Genomic DNA, 17,889 nt, shown 5'->3' with positions numbered 1-17,889 from the left:
CCATTGGGAAATATAGGAGAAGACCAGAAATACCCAGAGTAGAAATAGAAGATAAAAGAGCGTGATCCACAGTATCGAATGCCGCAGAAAGATCAAGAAGGCTAAGAATAGTAGAAAACTAAGAATGACGAGCTGACAGACCAGAGTTAGAGCCATGTAAGAGAGCATTCTTTGTAGAGCGAGAAGGACGAAATCCAGATTGAAGAGGTGAAAAAAGAGAGTGAAGATTAAAATAGCGAGTTACCCGCTCAAGGATTTTAGAAAGGAATGGCAGGAAGAAAATAGGCCAACAGTTGGCAGGAATAGATGGGTCGAGAATAGTTTTTTTTCGAATAGGATGAATAAGTGCTTGCTTAAAAGCAGCCCGAAAACAAGAGTTTGCATAAGAAGAATGAATAAGAACAGTAAGATAGGGAAGGAGATGAGGATAGACCTGAGGGATGAGAGAAGAGGGAAGAGGGTCAGAAGGGGAGGCAGTAGGATGAGCATGGACAAGAAGAGCAGAAGTATCAGGGTCAGCAAGAGGAAAGCACAAAGAAAAAGAATGTATGGGTAGACAGGGGGAGAAGAGGAAGCAGAGGAAGTGAAAGCCGAGCAGAGATTTGCCACTTTGGATGTAAAATAGTTGGCAAAATCGGATGAAGAAAGACATAAAAGCAGATGGATCGGGAGGTTTAGAAGACAAGATATTGTGAAGAAGTGGATAGAGACGACGAGGGTGACAATAGAGAGAAAGTGTAAGTTCAGAAAAATACAGTTTTTTTGCAACGAGTAGAGCAGAGTCAAAAGAAGAATGTAAGAATGAAAGTGCAGTATGATCTGAATTAGAACGATCATTTTTCCACTGCTATCCCGCTTTGCACAGGTTGTGTACTTTGGTTGAAGACAGATTCAGAATCATTGGCCTAAAATTTCTATTTTTGACAAAAGGGGAATGTTAGTTCTTTGCAGGATTCAGAATCAGCGCCATGGGTCAGTTTGGCATGTGTCTGAGAAACATAAAAAAGGATGTTAGGATCTGAATTTGCTAGACAGAGATTTGATCTGGACCTACTTTTTTATCCCTTTATTTAAAGGGTGTTTGGTTAAATTTCAAACCTTAAGCACTACATGTACAATAAATACCATTTAAAATCACACATGTAATAAAAGTTAGCAAAATCATATTTAAAACATCACTTCACATTTAAGAAAAAGTAAACTTTTGATTTCCTAGTTCTAAAACAGTTTTTGCAATCTTCCATATATAATGTGCAGCCGCACTAATAACAATTGATTCAGCTCTGTAAATAGTTTTCCAAAATTGGTCAGCCTCAATACACTCTAAGGTTGTGACGAAATTCCCATAGCCCTTAGCATACATCGGTTTTAGTCTATAACACTTAGTATATGGTGATCGGTTTCAACCTCAGATTGGCAGATCCTTCAAAGTTTCGTATCATATGGATGCCTCTCCAAGCTCCATGATACTCCCAAGTGGGTAGGATATTAAGGCGCAAATGTAGAATGAGGGTTTTCAGGACTTGGTCTCAGTATTTGGTCAAATACGTAGAGAGCGCCTTTAAAGAAAAGCACAGAGTTGAATAAATCCTATATCTTTTCTTATTTGCGATTTGTCAAAATTTTGGATTCTGTCCCACACTCTCAATTTCTTTTTTAAAATCTGCTCAATATTCAGTGCTTCAAGTGCCTGGAACATGGAGATGTCCAAGTTAGACAAAAGGGCCTTAGCCGATTCCTCTAGGTCAGTAACTACACCATTGACTTGCAAGCTTAAAAACTGGCTGTAGGGCAAACTTGAAATCTGTAGACGTCCACTCAAAACCGTTCCACTTTTTGGAAACGGTGAATGTGCACCTGCCACAAGGGAACTGACTGTTCCGAGTCTTCCCTTATCTGTGCAGACCACACCCAAAAGAACTGAGTTGTGGTAGATAAGCCTGAATTCATAGCTGTAGCACTGTAATGAAGCAGAGAGCCTAGGCCTTGCTGCATGGTTTTCCTTGCCTGGAAAACATCCTTTTCAATCCTGCTGCTGATCTACATTCCTCATACTCTGAGGGTCCTTGATTTGCCTGTAAAAATGAATGAATTTGTGAAGGATAATATTCAGGGATTATTTTATTTAACCTGGACCTTGGTACATTGTATGCGTGGCAGTGCCTCTGCTAAGAAGTGTCACTAGTCTTATTTATTGACTTCAGGGAGAGGGTAATTATGTGTGTGTATACATTGGTGTGTGTAGCAGCTTAATTTGGTCGATAGAAGGCTTCACTGCAAGAGAAAAATCACAGAATAATTGTTATATTGTTTCATCATTTATTGAACCTCCTTTATTCCAACTGTGTCTCTCTGCCTTGCTCTGCCTCCTCCTTGGACCCTCTGCCTGGTCATCTTCACTCTCCAGCTTGTGACGCAAACGCAGAAACTGATCCGGGTTGTCAGCACTGCCAGAACAAAGATTAACCCACTCTGGACTTCGTTAGATGGGAGCACCTTCGATACAAACAAAACAGAAGGTATGAAACTTGTGATGACCAACATACATGTCTTTAATCGCTCCTTTGCGCAGGAGGGCCTTCATGATTAAATGGCACCTTTCATCATTGTCTGTTGCCCTCCAATCCATGTATTGTTCACCCACCTCCCCATACTTCTCTGATGCTTACTGTTTAGTTCTGACTGCCCACATATAAGAAATGGCAGGTAGTGATAAACTGGTACATCAGCTAGGCCAGAAAACATGAAATGCCACACACAAGATTGCACAGTAACAGGGCCAGAAGAAGACATTCTCTGGTATACTCCTACATCCAGTCCCCTTTCCTCAGTCCGATATGGGTGTCCCTGGTGCAGGGACAGCACCGGAACCTCTAACAGTGAAAAACTTGAGCTTTCCCTTTAAATTTATTGTGGTGCGTGGAGAGGCGGCCGCAGGCTTGCACACGCCTACGAGCCCCACCCTTTGCCGCCTCACCTCAGTCCATTTTTCCACACAGCCAGGAACAGTTCTTTCAGTGACAGCAGAGTCATATTTATTCTTCGCAGCCGCTCCCTTACTCTTACCAGCCTCTGGATCCTAACCTCCCCGGTGCATGTCGGTCGCAGGAGGGTTTACTCGATGCCACTCGTGTGACTGCGCCTCCTTGGCTTCTGATCCACATGGGCTCTGCCTAAAGTGCCTTGAACGAAACCACCGGTGGGACGCTTGCGCAGCACGTGGGCGTCTCAGACCCTGAAGAGCAGGCTGTCGCTGTGGCAAAAAAACTTTTGGTCGGTCGCCTCCGCAACAAGTGAAATACTTTGTGGTGAAAGCCAAGCATCAGGAAAAGGTAAGTCTGGTGTTTAACAGACCACCCCAGCAGGAGATTTCTTCCTGGGAGCCCCTTCTCTTGTAAGGGGCTGCTCAAGCTCTTCTTCTACTGGTGTTAGGCCCAAGGTCGGTTCTGCCATGGGTACCCACGCTGAGGGGCCTTTGGGCTCTACCGGGTCTGTATTTGTATTTGTATTTGTATTTATTTATTTGTATTGCGCACCTTGCCCGGAGGCTTGCGGGCGCATGTTTAGTAGGCAGTTACAAGTTGCAGAGGAGAAGTTACAGGTTCCAGGAGAAGAGGTTAACAGTTACATAGGTAGTGATACAGTATAACATGAACGGTGAAAATGACAATGATACAGTATAACATAACGGGTGAAAATGACATAGATAATAACAACAAAGTAGCAGTACCCAAGGTTACAGTAGAAGGGTACGCGCTGTGAGCAGTTACAAATTTACAGGATGTCTTGTTCCCGTAACCAAAGTTTAGCTTTGGTTTTGAATACGTGGCAAAGCGGAATGTTCCTTAGTGCATTGGGGAGTGAGTTCCAGAGCTTGGCAGCAAGGACCGGAAAACTTGACCCTCCTGCCGAGCGTAATTTGAAGCTGGGGATGTCCAAAGTGTGCGCCTGGGCAGCTCTCAAGGGTCTGGTGGCTGTGTGATGCGAGAAACGTGATATTAAGTAGGCTGGAGCTGCATTGTTCTGTGCCTTGTGTGTGAGCACAAGTGATTTGAGTGATATGTGGTGCAAGATAGGTGACCACTGGATGTTGCGTCTGATAGTGGCTATATGATTCCGTCTAGGTATGTTGAATGCTGCCCTAATGGCGTTGTTTTGTGTGACCTGTAGTTTGTCCAGATTTCTTTGGCTCGTCCCAAGGTATAGGGCATTGCAATAGTCTATTTTGGATAAGATGAGGGTTCTCGCGAGGGTCAGACAATTGTCTGGAGTCAGGAATGGCCTGCAGGCTGTAATCAATTTGCAGGTGTAGGACGATGCAGAGACAACTGCATTGGTTTGTCGTGTGAGGGACAGGGTAGAATCAAGGTAGATTCCTAGAGTTTTGGTGACATTGGCCACTTTGATGTCAATCCCGTCAATAGTGAAGGAATTGTAGTTGGCGTCAAGTTTCGCGAGTTTAGTTTGGGAGCCCAGGATGATTAACTCTGTTTTTTCGTCGTTAAGGCAGAGCCCATGATTGGCCATCCAGGCCTGGATGACGGAGTAGACCGTATTAAGAGATTTTGAATCGGTTACAAAATCACCAGTGATAGGGATGAGTATCTGGGTGTCATCCGCATAATTAGTGTAGGAGACACCCAGATAATCAAGGATATCAAAGAGTGGTTTAGTAAACACATTGTAAAGGGTGGGAGATACACAGGATCCTTGTGGGACTCCACAGGGGACGTGGGAGGGGTCAGCCGCTGCTAGTGGAGAGAAGACCCTCATGGTTCTGTTGGCAAGGAATGAACTGATCCAAGAAGTGGCTGCTTCCGAGAAGTGGGCGGCGATTTTGAGATGATGACAGAGAATTTGGTGGTCAACCAGGTCGAAGGCAGCTGAGAGATCAAGGAGGAGCAGGAGTGCCAATTTGCCCTTGTCTTTCAGGTCCTCGATTTGGGTTTTCAGGTCCAGTAAAGCTGTCTCAGTGCCATGCCTGGGACGGAAACCAGATTGTCTCAGCCCTAGTAGATTGTTGCGTTCGAGATACTCCTGGATTTGGAGATAGGCTGCGCGGTCAAGGATTTTAAGCAGGAAAGGCACAGTGGTGATGGGCCTGTAGTTTGAAGGGTTGCTGGGGTCAAGATTGGCTTTTTTAATTAATGGTATGACCCAGGCATCCTTAAGGTTGTCAGGTACGGTGCTTGATTCAAAGGAGGCATTTATGAAGGAGGTAATAAATGGGGCGAGCTTGGGTGCGGCTTCCTTAATGATGACAGCGGGGCATGCATCACCTTGGCAATTGGAAGGTTTTAGTTTAGATATAATGATTTCTACTTCCTTGATGGAGAGGGGAGAGAAGCTGAATGGTTTGAAGTTGTGATTGAGTGCTTGTATTTTATAATTCAGGGTGGTGCTCGTTGAACTTGAGAAGTAGTTTTTTTTTGCTTTGATTTTAGTTTGGAGAGTGGTGATTTTGTCTAGTAAAGCATTTTGGATGTTTGTACACCAATCAGTGTCAGGGGTACACTTATTGAGAGGAGCGATAGGGGACTCCAGTTCCTTAAGTATCTTAAACAGTTCCTTAGTGTTAGAGCGGGCTTGGGTGATTCTTTTGTTATAAGCTTCCTTTTTGGCAGCAAGGATGGCTTCTTTATAGGCCAGGGTGGCTAGCGTAAGATTATTTTTGTTGGCCAGGGAGGGGATACTTTTCCATGAGGCCTCTGCTTTTCTTTTTTCTTTGCGTAGGTCACGTAGTTGCGGAGTGAACCAAGAGTTCAAGTGGGTCCGTGGTTTTTGTTTACGCAGTTTGATAGGGGCGATAGTATTAAGGGCTTGCAAAATGGTCAAGTGGTGCAAAAGCTCTGCCACCACACCATTGTATGAGAGGGGTCTTTGGGCCCTAGCACTGGCCCAGGGGGGTGCCTAAATGCAGCATGAGCTAGGCTCCCGCCCTGCAGGTCGAGGGATTGCATCCTATTCCAAGGCCTGCTCTAGCCAGATTTCCTCACTGATGATAGGCTCAAGGGACACTGTGCCAAACCCAGCTTTCCCACGCATTTCCAAGGTACCACAGCAACCAAACAAAAAGGCTGCCCGCCATGCGGCAGGCAACGGGGGGCCGGAGATGCCGAGGTTGGCATTGGGGATGCCCCAATGGCCAGAAGACCTGAATACAAGGCCTCATACTCTTCTTCCCCATCGGAATGGACCATGCAGATGGACAACGTGCCATCCTCCCCCTCTCTTGGGCCTTCAGGGGTGTATTCCAGATAGGTTTGGGGCCCTCAGTACCCATGCCCATCCCAAAGCCATCCTCTTTCATACACGCCTCAGCACCAGGGAGACCCATTTGCACCACAACGGCATAGGGGCCTACAAGAAACCCTGCAATGCCAGGGCTCAGGTCAGCAGCCTGCCAGCATTGGGGCAATTCCTCTCTCTCCTCCACCCCCTACTCCCCAGCCACCACACCTGTCGGGGTCTGCAGATCTCAGGTAGTAGCGATCAGCAAGGTGACATGGCATGGACCCTCAGGGGCAGATGGGGACAATAATGACGATGGGGACGACGGTTAAGACACCTCCCCATCGGCCAAGTCGTTCTACGACAGAATGCAAGGACTAGCAGAATTTTGGGGAGTTCCTGTGCCAGAACAGACCCAACAAGAAACCTGAGGTACAGGCGGAGGTACTGTTCATGACTACAGTAAGGACATCTGGGATACCACTACAAAAGGATGTGGTGGCTCTGGCCAAACAAGTCTTGGCAGGCCAAGAAGAGGTGCTTCAGGCAAATGAAAGAAGACTCTGTTCTGCTAGACACTCCCCCGCAACCGCACTCCTCTGTGGTGGCGGGGGCATCACTTTATTTCAAGCATGCATCCTCGACATCCTCGAAGTCCCCCAATGCCTTTCTCTCTAAGGACGACAAACTACTGGAAGGATTTTGCCAGAAGCTCTACCTCAACGTGGGTTGGCATCTAAGGCAAGCAAATGCTGATGCCATCCCCGCCAACGCTAATCAAAAGCTGTTGAGGGAGGTAGAAGACTTTTCCACTAACCTCCCTGAAGACAAGCAAGCCACGTTTAAATCAGGCCTGACAGAGACAAAAATGGTGGCGCAAAACATGCTGGAGGCATCCATAGCACACATTGACGAGTAGGTGCATTTGCATAGGGGTGGCCATGCGCTGCATGGTATGGATGCATGTGAGCAAGTTTGCAGCAGATATTCAAGAGTGCATCAATGACCTTCCATTCATGGTGGCAGAACTGTTCCATTCTTCCATGAATGAAGAGCTCACTAAAAAGAAGACCTGCACTTAGACGGCAAAGTCCTAAGTCGGCTGCAAAGCCTTTTGCCCAGTCATAGCACAGAACTGAACAGCAGGCTAGTCGGGGGATTTCAGGACAGGACACCCCGTCAACCAGACAGGTCCCCCAGTCATCCCAGGAGGGAGAAGCCACGTCCAGTCACAAAGGGGTTTTGTCAGTCCCCCACCTCTTCCTCAGCCTCAGAGTCGGGGAAGAAGCGACGTCCACATCCAGGTCCACAACTCTCCAATGGGGGGCAGGCTCCCTCTGTTTTGGGACAACTGACATCTCTGATGCAGCAACTCATGGATCCTTTCGATTGCGTCAATGGGCTTGAAACTTTCTATATCCCCCTCAACTACTCTGTTCTCCCCCCTCATTTAGATTGGCTCCCCAGCACTACTACGAGAGATTGCACAACTGCTCAAGGACATGGCAGTGGAGGCAGTTCTGGCCTGCTTTCTACTCCAGAGTGTTTGCTGTCCTCACCCCAAGAAGAACCAGGCTGATCCAAGGGTCGACCCTCAACCTCTTTCTCCCTCTAGAATATTTCAAGATGGTGATGCCGGCCCATATTGAAGAGGCTCTATGCGAGGGAGATTGGATGTGCTCCCTGAACCTCTGGGTGCCAACCTACACATCACCATTTTTCAACCACAAAGGCGAATATTTTGCTTCACCATTGACACCATTCCCAGTAGAGGGTGTTACCGTTTGGCCTAAATTCGGCTCCACGAATATTCACTGAGTTCATGAAAACTGTGGTGGGGATTCTCAGGGTTGGCAGGGCCAGCACGCCAGTGAGAGTGCAATCCTCTTCTCAGAGGAAAACGGACGTTGTACTCCAACTTTTAAAAAAATCAATGTGAAAAAGTCTCAGCCGGTTCCAGCACAAGTTATTGTATTTCTGGGGCCAAGGTGGGATACAGTGGCTCATCAGGTCCTCCCTACACAGGAGAGGCTCTAGGACATAAGGAAAGCGGTGCTGCACTACCTGCACAAGCAAGAGTGGTCTGCGTGATGGTTTCAGCACCTGCTAGGGTTGCTAGCATCTTGCATACTAACGGTGCCCCACACCAGACTGAAGATGAGAAGGCTCCAGCAGGAAGGGGATACACAGTGAAACTACAAATACCTGCCTACCTAGAGCAGGATCTCCAATGGTGGCTACAACCAGCAAATGCACAGGTTAGGGCGCCCCTGTGGCCGCAAAGCCCCTTGGCAACTGTCACCATGGACTCCTCCCTAAGTGGATGGGGGGCGACTCTGGGAGGCAACTTCATTGATTGTCTCTGGAGGGGTCAGGATGGAGCTCTGCACATAAATGCCTTGGAGCTCAAAGTGATTGGGCTTGTGCTAAAAGCATTTGTACCGCAAATAGAGGGCAAGGCGTTGCTGGTGGGGACAGACAGCTCAACATCGATGTTCTACATCAACATGTAGGGGGGCACCAGGTCTCCACTTCTCTGCATGCTGGCATTCGAGATCTGTGAGAGAGTGCAAGATCACAACATGAATCTGCTGGCGGTTCATCTACCCAAAGACAGCAACTCGAAAGCAGACCAGCTGAGCGATTTGGGCAGGAACAACTACGAGTTGGAACTGCAGACCCAGTTCCTCCGTCGGATCTTCCGGCAGTGGGGATTTCCGCAGGTGGACCTCTCTGTGTCGGAGGCCAATGCCAGGTGCTCCCAGTATGCATCTTGGCAGGGTCAGAGGATCAACTACCTAGCATTCCAGATCAGCTGGGACCATCTGCAAGCATATGCATTTTCCCCCAGTCCCGTACTGCTGAGAGTGGTGTGGAAGTTTAGGTCATCCAACGGTTGCTCTCTCATCCTCATAGCACCATGGTGGCCATCATGTCATGAACCATCGGATGCGTCCTTTCTGGACTTCCTGGTGATGACCAGCTAGAATACGAAGTCTCCAGAATATGTGACTCCAGGTACAGACGTGGTCAGTTACAGTATATGGTTGAGTGGAAAGGGTATCCACCCAGTGAACGCACCTGGGAACCAGTCTCAAACCTAAATGCCCACAGACTACTTCAAAGGTACCACCTTATACACCCAGGCAAACCCGGAGGAACAGGCCTTCGGAGGAGGCATGCTGTCATGAACCATCGGATGCGTCCTTTCTGGACTTCCTGGTCCCTGACCCATAGAGGCTTGCACTCAGCAATACTCCCAACATGGCTGCTGAACGCGGAACGCTGTTTACCAGTTTCCGTGTCGTACTTACTACGTTCTATAAAGCGGACATGCCCCCGCGGCCCTGCGCGTCTCAACGCTACAGCTTACCGTGGCTAGACGAGTGCTGCCGTAGTTCGCCTTTGCTACATTCCTTTGATTCCTGGTTCCCGGTACCCCTATATTCCTCCTCCTTCAAATCCCCCTCCTTTTGTCCTCTATTGCATCCCAGATCTCCGTGCACTCGTTCCCGAGCGCACTTTGCCTTTTCCTGGACTTTTCCTGGACATCTGAGCGTTCCCAGGAGACGGGATGCTGAACGCACGCTGGAACCCGAGGACCTACGCGTATGGTTATACAAGACCCGAACTGTGCGAAAGAAGACTCCTTCGAAGAACGTCAACAAACAACATAGACAGGTGAGAAGAGGAGAAACCTGTGACACATCAAGGGTGTGGTTCTCCGACTTGCTGGCTCTGTCAGTCCTGGGAATAATATCGCTACTATTCGACTCAGGCAGTTTTCTCTCTCAGCAGGATGGGGCAGTGGTGCACCCGGCTCAGAGGGGCAAGCACTGGTAGCCTGGCTTCTGACCAAGTGAAGCTGCAATACTGCAAGCTGTTGTAAGACAATCTCTTGGTTATCCAGACCGCGTGCAAGAGCTCAACCAGGTCACAATACCATAGCAAATGGACCAGATTTTGCTAATGGGCAAGGGACAAGCATCTAGACCCGCGAACATGCACGCTAGATGATATGCTGTCATTTGTGGCACACCTGTCACACTTACCTAGTGGACGTCAGAGTTTTAAAAAATTCTCCAGACTACACCATCACGGTAGCCAATCCGGCAGTAAAAACCTTCATTAAAGGGCTGGCAAGACTTTTCCACCAGTGCACAGGCCTCATAAGCCATTCGAACCAATGGCTTCAGTGGGCATCAAATGAGTCACCCCTAAGACCGCACCTCTTCTTGGCCTTACGTCGGCCAGGTGGGTGAGTGAGATTCATGCGCCATCGGCAGCTGAACCATTCACCATCTTTCATATGTATAAGGTGGTTTTGAGGACACAACCCAAGTTACTTCTAAGGTGCTGTCGTCTTTCCCGTACCCATGACCCCTCCTATTTCATAGGATTCTCTGATGTCCCAACCCCCCGACCCCCTCCCTTTTCTACACAAACACTGGGCAGAGGAAGAGGGCTACTGAGAGTAGCAAGACTAACTGTTACATATCTCATGCACATGTCCCGCTAATCGGGTCATGCAAAGTCAGGCACTTGGCTTTAATCACATGCATCTGATACCCATTAGCTCTCCTCTCACAGATAAAAGGTGGAACATAGAGACACACTCTGAGAAAGGTGGAACACGAGAAACAGCAGAACTTCGTGGCTGAAGGCCAACCTACTGGAGCAGAGCAACAGATCGAGGGGCGAGAACCAAGGGTAAAGGAACCCAGGAGTTCCCTGCAGGAGGTCGTTGCATCCAAAGAACCATAACAGATAAGTGGAGAAGGCCAAATCCCAGACTAGAGACCAGAAGACTGCATTGTGTTTCAAAGGCCCCTGCGACCCTCCCTGGTGAACGACAGAGTTGGGGAGGCGAGGCCAAGCCTGTGATATTAACCTTGACTTGTGAATTAAAACAGTGAAGACAAGAAATTAATGCACACAGTGGGTGAGTTGGCAAGCAAGATGAAAGACCTTTGTGTGTTAAGGAAAGATTGAAGTGGCAACAATATATCTTACAATTGAAGGCTACATGCGTGTGGATGGGAAGCAAAGAAAGGCAGACCTGTGGTGAACTTTAAAAATTACTGATAACTGTGAAGCCTGTGATACAGAGTAGCAGAGTGGTCGGGCGAAAGCCAGTAGCCGACTCGAAAATCTTCACGAAAGGTGAAATGTTTTGCTCCAAAGCCACTAAGTGAATGAACTTTAAAAAGTGTGATGATCAAGATTGACCCCGGAAAAAGGGAAAGTGGAAAGTGAACATTGAACTCTTGTGCTTATGATATTGAACTACATAGACCAAGAAACACTGACTGGGGCAAATAACACAAGAGTGCAAGTTGAAGGGAAAGTCAAAGGGGTCCTGCAGAGGACTATAATAAAAGCCTTGCACATTCGAAAGTCTTTGACAAGGTCTAAGCCCAACAGAGGTAGACTGGAAGTATGATAAGTTAGGGGATGGGAACCCCTAACAAATGTGAACAAAGCCTGGGGAAGGGAACCCCTACAAATGCTGTGATTGAGAGGTTCGAGCCCGACAGAGGGAGACCTACGTGAACTTTTGCTTTGAAAGATTTGAGCCCGATCAAGAGAGACAATACGCGAACCTTTTGGTTGAACTGCGAACCCTTTTGTTGAATTGTGAAGGAACTTTTTGAACGCTGGAAAAGTGGCTTGTACGTGGAAGGCCAGGCGCGCCTCGATCTGAGCGCAAGTGTGTCATCCTGTCTTCGGGGACCGCCTTACTCCGTGCTGTCCTATGCGGGGATGAGAGCTAACTCAGCCACTTAGATTCTTTATATTCTAAAACTGATTTTCCTTTGCATACATATTCCCCTTTGTACACTTTTTGTATAAGAGATAGGGCAGACATTAGGTTTTTGTTAGTATAGGCCATTTTGATTTGACAGAGACTAACTAGGACTGTGTCTTCTTTATTATTTGATGGTATAGGCTACTCCCATCTTAGCTATAGGACAAAGTAGGAGTTTTTCCAAACCCCGAGAATTGAATAAATTGTACTTTTTGTGTTAGTGTCATACTTGTGATACCATGCCTCCCTTACATATGGTGTCAGGAGTGGGCTACGACTCAATCGAGACAGATTGGGGTACCCTAACATTCCAGAAACTTAGTCACAGAGACGCAGACCCATCTGCCGCCACAAAAGAATACATAGGCTTTGATATTTGTACCAGCAGAGAAGCCACTATCCCTCCTGGGAAAAGAGCGATAATTCCCACGGATGTAATTCTAATACCCACTGCGGGTTGTTATATTAGATTGGCCCCAAAAATTGGCCTAGCTGGGAAATTTGGTCTAGATGTCCAAGCAGGTGTTATAGACCCAGACTTTCGGGGAGACATAAAAGTTCTCTTACACAACCATGACGAGATCCCGTTTGAAATACATCATGGGGACAAAATTGCACAGGGAATTCTTGAGAAAGCTCTATTTCCCCGTTTTGAGGAAGAAATTGAACCAGAGGAAACTGAGAGAGGTAACCTAGGCTTTGAAGAGGCTGATGAGATACATACCATTGAGGATAAAAAGGAAGAGAAACCTAACATCCTTCCTGATCTAGCCTTCGCTGAGCGAAATGAAGTAATTCCTGAGGGAGAAGGACAAGAAAAGGGGAGCCCCTTTTTCTTTCTGAAACAAGAATAACTATTTAGAAGAGAAACCTCTAGGGAAGGCCTAAGTAAGACCCATAACAAGATTGTGCTAGAGATTGCACACTCTCATTTGACAGCGGGACACCTAGGACAATCTTAAAACCCAAGCTCACATCAGTGGGAAATTGAATTGGCCCGGGTATCCATGCTGACATAAAGAACTTCATTCAGACATGCAAGATATGCCAACAAAAACTGCTCACATATTCCCATACCTGCCCCTCTGAACCCATTACTGATAATAGAAGTCCCATTCTCTAGAATCGGGATGGATATCATTGAGCCGTTGGAAACTTCGAAACAGGATAATAAATATGTTCTCGTAATCGTCAATTACGCTATCTGGTACCCTGAAGCCTTCCCTATGCGGAACAACACAACCCAGCAAATGTTTAAACACCTGTTGGCATTTTTCTCTAGGGTTGGTTTCCCTAAGGAAATTCGAACGGATCAGGGATCCATGAGCTTCATGAGTAGGCTTATGGCTGAAGTTATTACTACACATTACCACCTTAAGAACCTCAGTTTACCACATCCAAACGGACAGATTCGTAGAGGGATTTAATAAGACCCTCAAAATGATTCTGAGAAAGTTAGTAGATGAGGATGTGATGGACTGGATTGTATGATCATGTGGGCCCTATTTGCATTGAGAAAGACCTCTCAAGCATCCACCAGTTTCTCCCCTTTCAAATTAGGCTATGGGAGAGAGCCAAGAGATGTCTTAGACATGCTCCAGGAGACCTGGAAAGAAAGTCAAAAGTTGCCAATCCCCCTCTCACAAACAACTACCCGATTACAAGAGCACATGAGATTCGTCAGGAGTCTAGTCCACACTCATTTGGAGAAAGCTCAAGCCCAACAAAAATGTACCTACGACAAGAAGGTAAATCTAGAATCTTTTTCAGTAGGACAGAAAGTGTTAGTCCTCTTACCTACCTCTGAAAATAAACTTGTTTCAAAGTGGCATGGGCCCTATGAGTTACTAGAGCAAAAAGGAACCTGTACCTATAAAATAGCAAAACCCGATAGAAGGCAAAAGACCCATCTCTACCACGTAAAGCTCTTGAAAGAGTGGAAAGAAAATCCTTCTGCTACTACCTCTTCTATATTGTCTTTTTTGGTACCTGAGGAAATAGACAACTCTGAACGTATTCCCTAAGAACTATGAAAACATATGCAAGAGAATTTGAACGACCTTATTACGGTATTCCCCAATGTATTCTGTGAAAAACCAGGGACAGTACATGGTGTATACCACTATATCAGAAGCTCAAAAGGGAAAGGGGTCCATTTGAAGCCATATAGACTCCCAGAAGCATGAAAGCAGGTAGTGATTGATGAGGTTAAAAAAATGTTAAAGGCAAACCTCATCGAACCCTCTTCGGGTCCATGGTCCTCCCCACATTCTTGTCAACCCTAGATATAATCAAGGGATATTGGCTCGTCCCTGTGCATGGACTGGATAAGGAAAAGACAGCTTTCTCGGCGCCAATAGGACTATTCCAATTCAAATTCCTCCATTTTGGATGGCATGGGGCCCCAGCACCTTTCTAATGACTCATAGGGCCTCATTCCGAGTTTGGAGCTAACCATGGAGTAATTAGCTCCATGGTTGCCTCCGAAACCGTCCCAAATCTGGCATGGTGAATGGAGTAATTACCGGTCCATTCCAGGGTTGGAGGGACCAGTAATTCCCCATTCACCTTTTGCCCTTCCCAATTCCCATTTCTGCCCCATAGGGCCCAATGGAAATGGGGAAGGAGGTAATTACGGCACCGTAAATTACGGTACCGTAATTACCTCCGAAGTACCTTTGCGGGTCCCGTACTTAACTCCTGCTAAAAGCAGGAGGTAAGGAAGGACCCGCAAAGGGACCTCGGAATACGGAGGTAAGGGATTACCGGCATCGGCACCCTTACCGATGCCGGTAATTCCTTACCTCCAACCTCAGAATGACCCCCATAGACAGAATATTACAGCCTCATTTCGATTTCTGTGGAGCGTAGTCATTTAAAGTTAGACTTGGGAAAAGCATCTTTTCCATCTGTCCACTATTATGAAAACCCTCTGAGAGGCCAGCTTAACTGCCAATCCATCAAAATGTAAGCTAGCTCATTCAGCAGTGAAATACCTAGGCTTCTTTGTAGGGAATGTCAGTGTCCAGCCCCAACAAGAAAAAACGAAAACCGTCCTAGATGCTCCCACACCCAAGACCGAGAGAGACCTCAGGGCATTCGTAGGATTGATTAGATATTATCGTAGGTTTATCCGAAATGTTTCAGATTAAACAGCCAGATTAACAGACCAGCTAAGAAATACGGAACCACAGAAAATGTGTTGGACTGATGAGGACAATGCTTGTTAGACTAACCTGAAACAAACCTTATGCCAAAATCCAATATTAAAAGTAGTAGACTTCTCAAAGGAATTTGTATTACAGACCCATGCCGCCCTCACAGGGTTAGGAGCAGTACTATTGCGAATACACAATGGATTAGAACACCCCATCCTATTCAATAGTCGTAAACTCTTCCCCGTGAAAAGAACTACTCTGTGTTGTAACTGGAAGCCCTTGTCATCAAATGGGCAATTGTCCATCTTAGGTATTACCTTCTAGGGAGAAAATTCACACTCAAAACTAACCACTCACCTTTGGTGTAGATAAGTCAACGAAAGGACTCAAACCCTCGAGTCATGCGATGGTTCTTAGACCTGCAACCCTACTTTTTCACTGTGGACCACTGAAAAGGTAAGGAACAGGGGAACATCGATATCCTTTCCCGGTTTCCCTGTGAAACAGATGCAGTTACATTGCATAGGGCAAGGGAATGTTAGAAAACAAAGGGTGTCTCACTTACTAGTCCCCGTGGATCTCTCTCTCAGGTGGCCAGGGCACGGCCATCACCTTTGAATCCAGACCCTGGGGGAGGACCACCTGGATGAGGGGTCTTCAGGGAGTGGGGTTGAGGCAACCAATGGTGAAACGCAGTATTCCCCCTTTCCCGTACCCATGACCCCTCATATTTCATAGGATTCTCGGATGTCCCAACCCACCCCCCTCTTTTCTATACAAACACTGGGCCGAGGAAGAGGGTGACTGAGAGTAACACGACTAACTCTTACATCTCTCATAGGACATGTCCCACTAATCGGGTCAGGCAAAGCCAGGCACTTGAATTTAATCACATGCATCTGATACCCATTACCTCTCCCCACACGGATAAACGGTGGAATATAGAGACACACTCTGAGCAAGGTGGAACACGAAAAGCAGCAGAACCTCTGCACCGAAGGCGAACCTACTGGAGCAGAGTGATGGATCGAGGAATGAGAACCAAGGGTTGTCATGGGATACGGCTGCCGATGGTCACTATGGCAACGCTGGAGGCATGTTGCTACGCTATCCCGTTTTTCCACCAAGATGGCGGCAGGTAGTGTGAGACTCGCTCCAGTTTCCAGGCTCACTGTGTGCATTGGACTCCGCCCACTGGAGCAGCAAGGACTCAAACAGAGCCAAGAGCAGGAGCGCTTCGTGTAGCTACTCCCATTAGCAGATGCTTCGTGAGTTTGTTTCTAGGCATTGAACTTTGCTTACCTTCAGCCTCATATTCTGACTTCCTACTAATTCCTTTTTCTATTGTAAATCCAGTCTGTCATTTTGCGCGGCCCGTGTTCTTTCCAGCAACTCCCGACAGAGACTCTAGTTCCGGGTAGGAATCTGCTTCCCTGTTAACTAGTTTACCTGACACAAGAGCCAGCCATTAAACTTTCTGCATTCTCTCTCCTGATAGTAATCATCCAAAGTAATTTCACTGTCTGCGCCGAGTGTTACAAGCCCTCGCGCATTCAAGATAAAGACAGCGCTGCCGGCCTCCCGAGCCAACCCTCGTTACACAGAACGTCTCTCTCTACCGCAGAGCCATGTATCATAGGATCTGGTAGGACACCTGGCTTCACTCATGGCACAGTTCCTTGCTTACTTTCTTTCTATCCTTCTCTGTACCTCTAATGTTATTTCACAATTGTCATCTACCAGACATACAGAACGCTGCTGTTCCTCTACATGCTGAACTACGCCCATCCCCTTTTACTAGCATTGAAGTCGTGTCTACAGATATTTTGGCTATCTCCATAAGGAATCCAGGGTAATCCGATTCTCTGCTTACCCAAGCCTGAAGGAAGAGTAGTGACTCCTATAAGCCATGTCCTTCTTGTTACAGTTACCTGGTCCCTTTTGCATATTGAAGACATCACCCAGACAGACGACGACCTCCAAGCACCCACTGAGCAAGGCATTCGAGGTGTAGAGATTTCTGTACCTGGAGGTGTCACAGGGTTTTATTCCCCAGAATGTGTCCCTGGAAACTATGTCCCTTCCTAGCGTTCTCCACCAGGACGGTGCAGGGCGACCAAGAGAATTCTCAACTCATCCATTGGCGCATTTGTACAGGTTAGTGCAATAACCTTTACTCATTATTGTTGTAGCCGACATTGTATTACAAGGGTAAAGGAACCCAGGCCCAGGAGTTCCCTGCAGGAGGTTGTTGCATCCAGAGAACCGTAAGAGATACATGGAGAAGGTCAAATCCCAGACAAGAAGACTGCATTGTGTTTCAAAGGCACCCATGACCCTCCTGGGTGAACGACAGAGTTGGGGAGGCGAGGCCAAGCCTGGGGTATTAACCTTGACTCGTGAATTAAAACGGCGAAGGCAAGAAAGGAATGCACATAGCCAGTGAGTTGGCGAGCAAGATGAAAGACCGGTGTGTGTTAACGAAAGATTAAAGTGGCAACAATATATCTTACAATTGAAGGCTGCATGCGTGTGGATGAGACACAAATAAAGGCAGACCTGTGGTGAACTTTAAAAATGACTGATAACTGTGAAGCCCATTATACAGAGTAGCGGAGTGGTCTGGCGAAAGGAATTAGCCCACTCAAAAGTCTAAGCGAAAGGTGGAATGTTTTGTTCTAAATCCACGAA

General features: G+C 47.0%; 1 protein-coding gene across 4 annotated transcripts in view; it reads left to right on the top strand.

Annotated features, from left to right (window-relative positions):
• Positions 1 to 17,889, top strand: part of CARD14 (caspase recruitment domain family member 14) — a 642,914-nt gene that overhangs the window by 512,241 nt on the left and 112,784 nt on the right. For all 4 annotated transcript variants that reach the window (XR_011305179.1, XM_069655192.1, XM_069655194.1 and 1 more), the window contains exon 17: positions 2,408 to 2,519. Coding sequence is in view for 3 of the 4 variants with exons in the window: in XM_069655192.1 (XP_069511293.1) it covers positions 2,408 to 2,519 (112 nt within the window). In the remaining variant the exon portion in view is untranslated. The remainder of the gene's footprint in view (positions 1 to 2,407; positions 2,520 to 17,889) is intronic.

This window comes from Ambystoma mexicanum, chromosome 3q, assembly GCF_040938575.1.
Source record: "Ambystoma mexicanum isolate Mex_15411 chromosome 3q, UKY_AmexF1_1, whole genome shotgun sequence".
Lineage (NCBI taxonomy): Eukaryota > Metazoa > Chordata > Amphibia > Caudata > Ambystomatidae > Ambystoma > Ambystoma mexicanum.
Note: the sequence above shows the minus strand (reverse complement) of the source record. Positions and strands in the feature narration are given on the sequence as shown.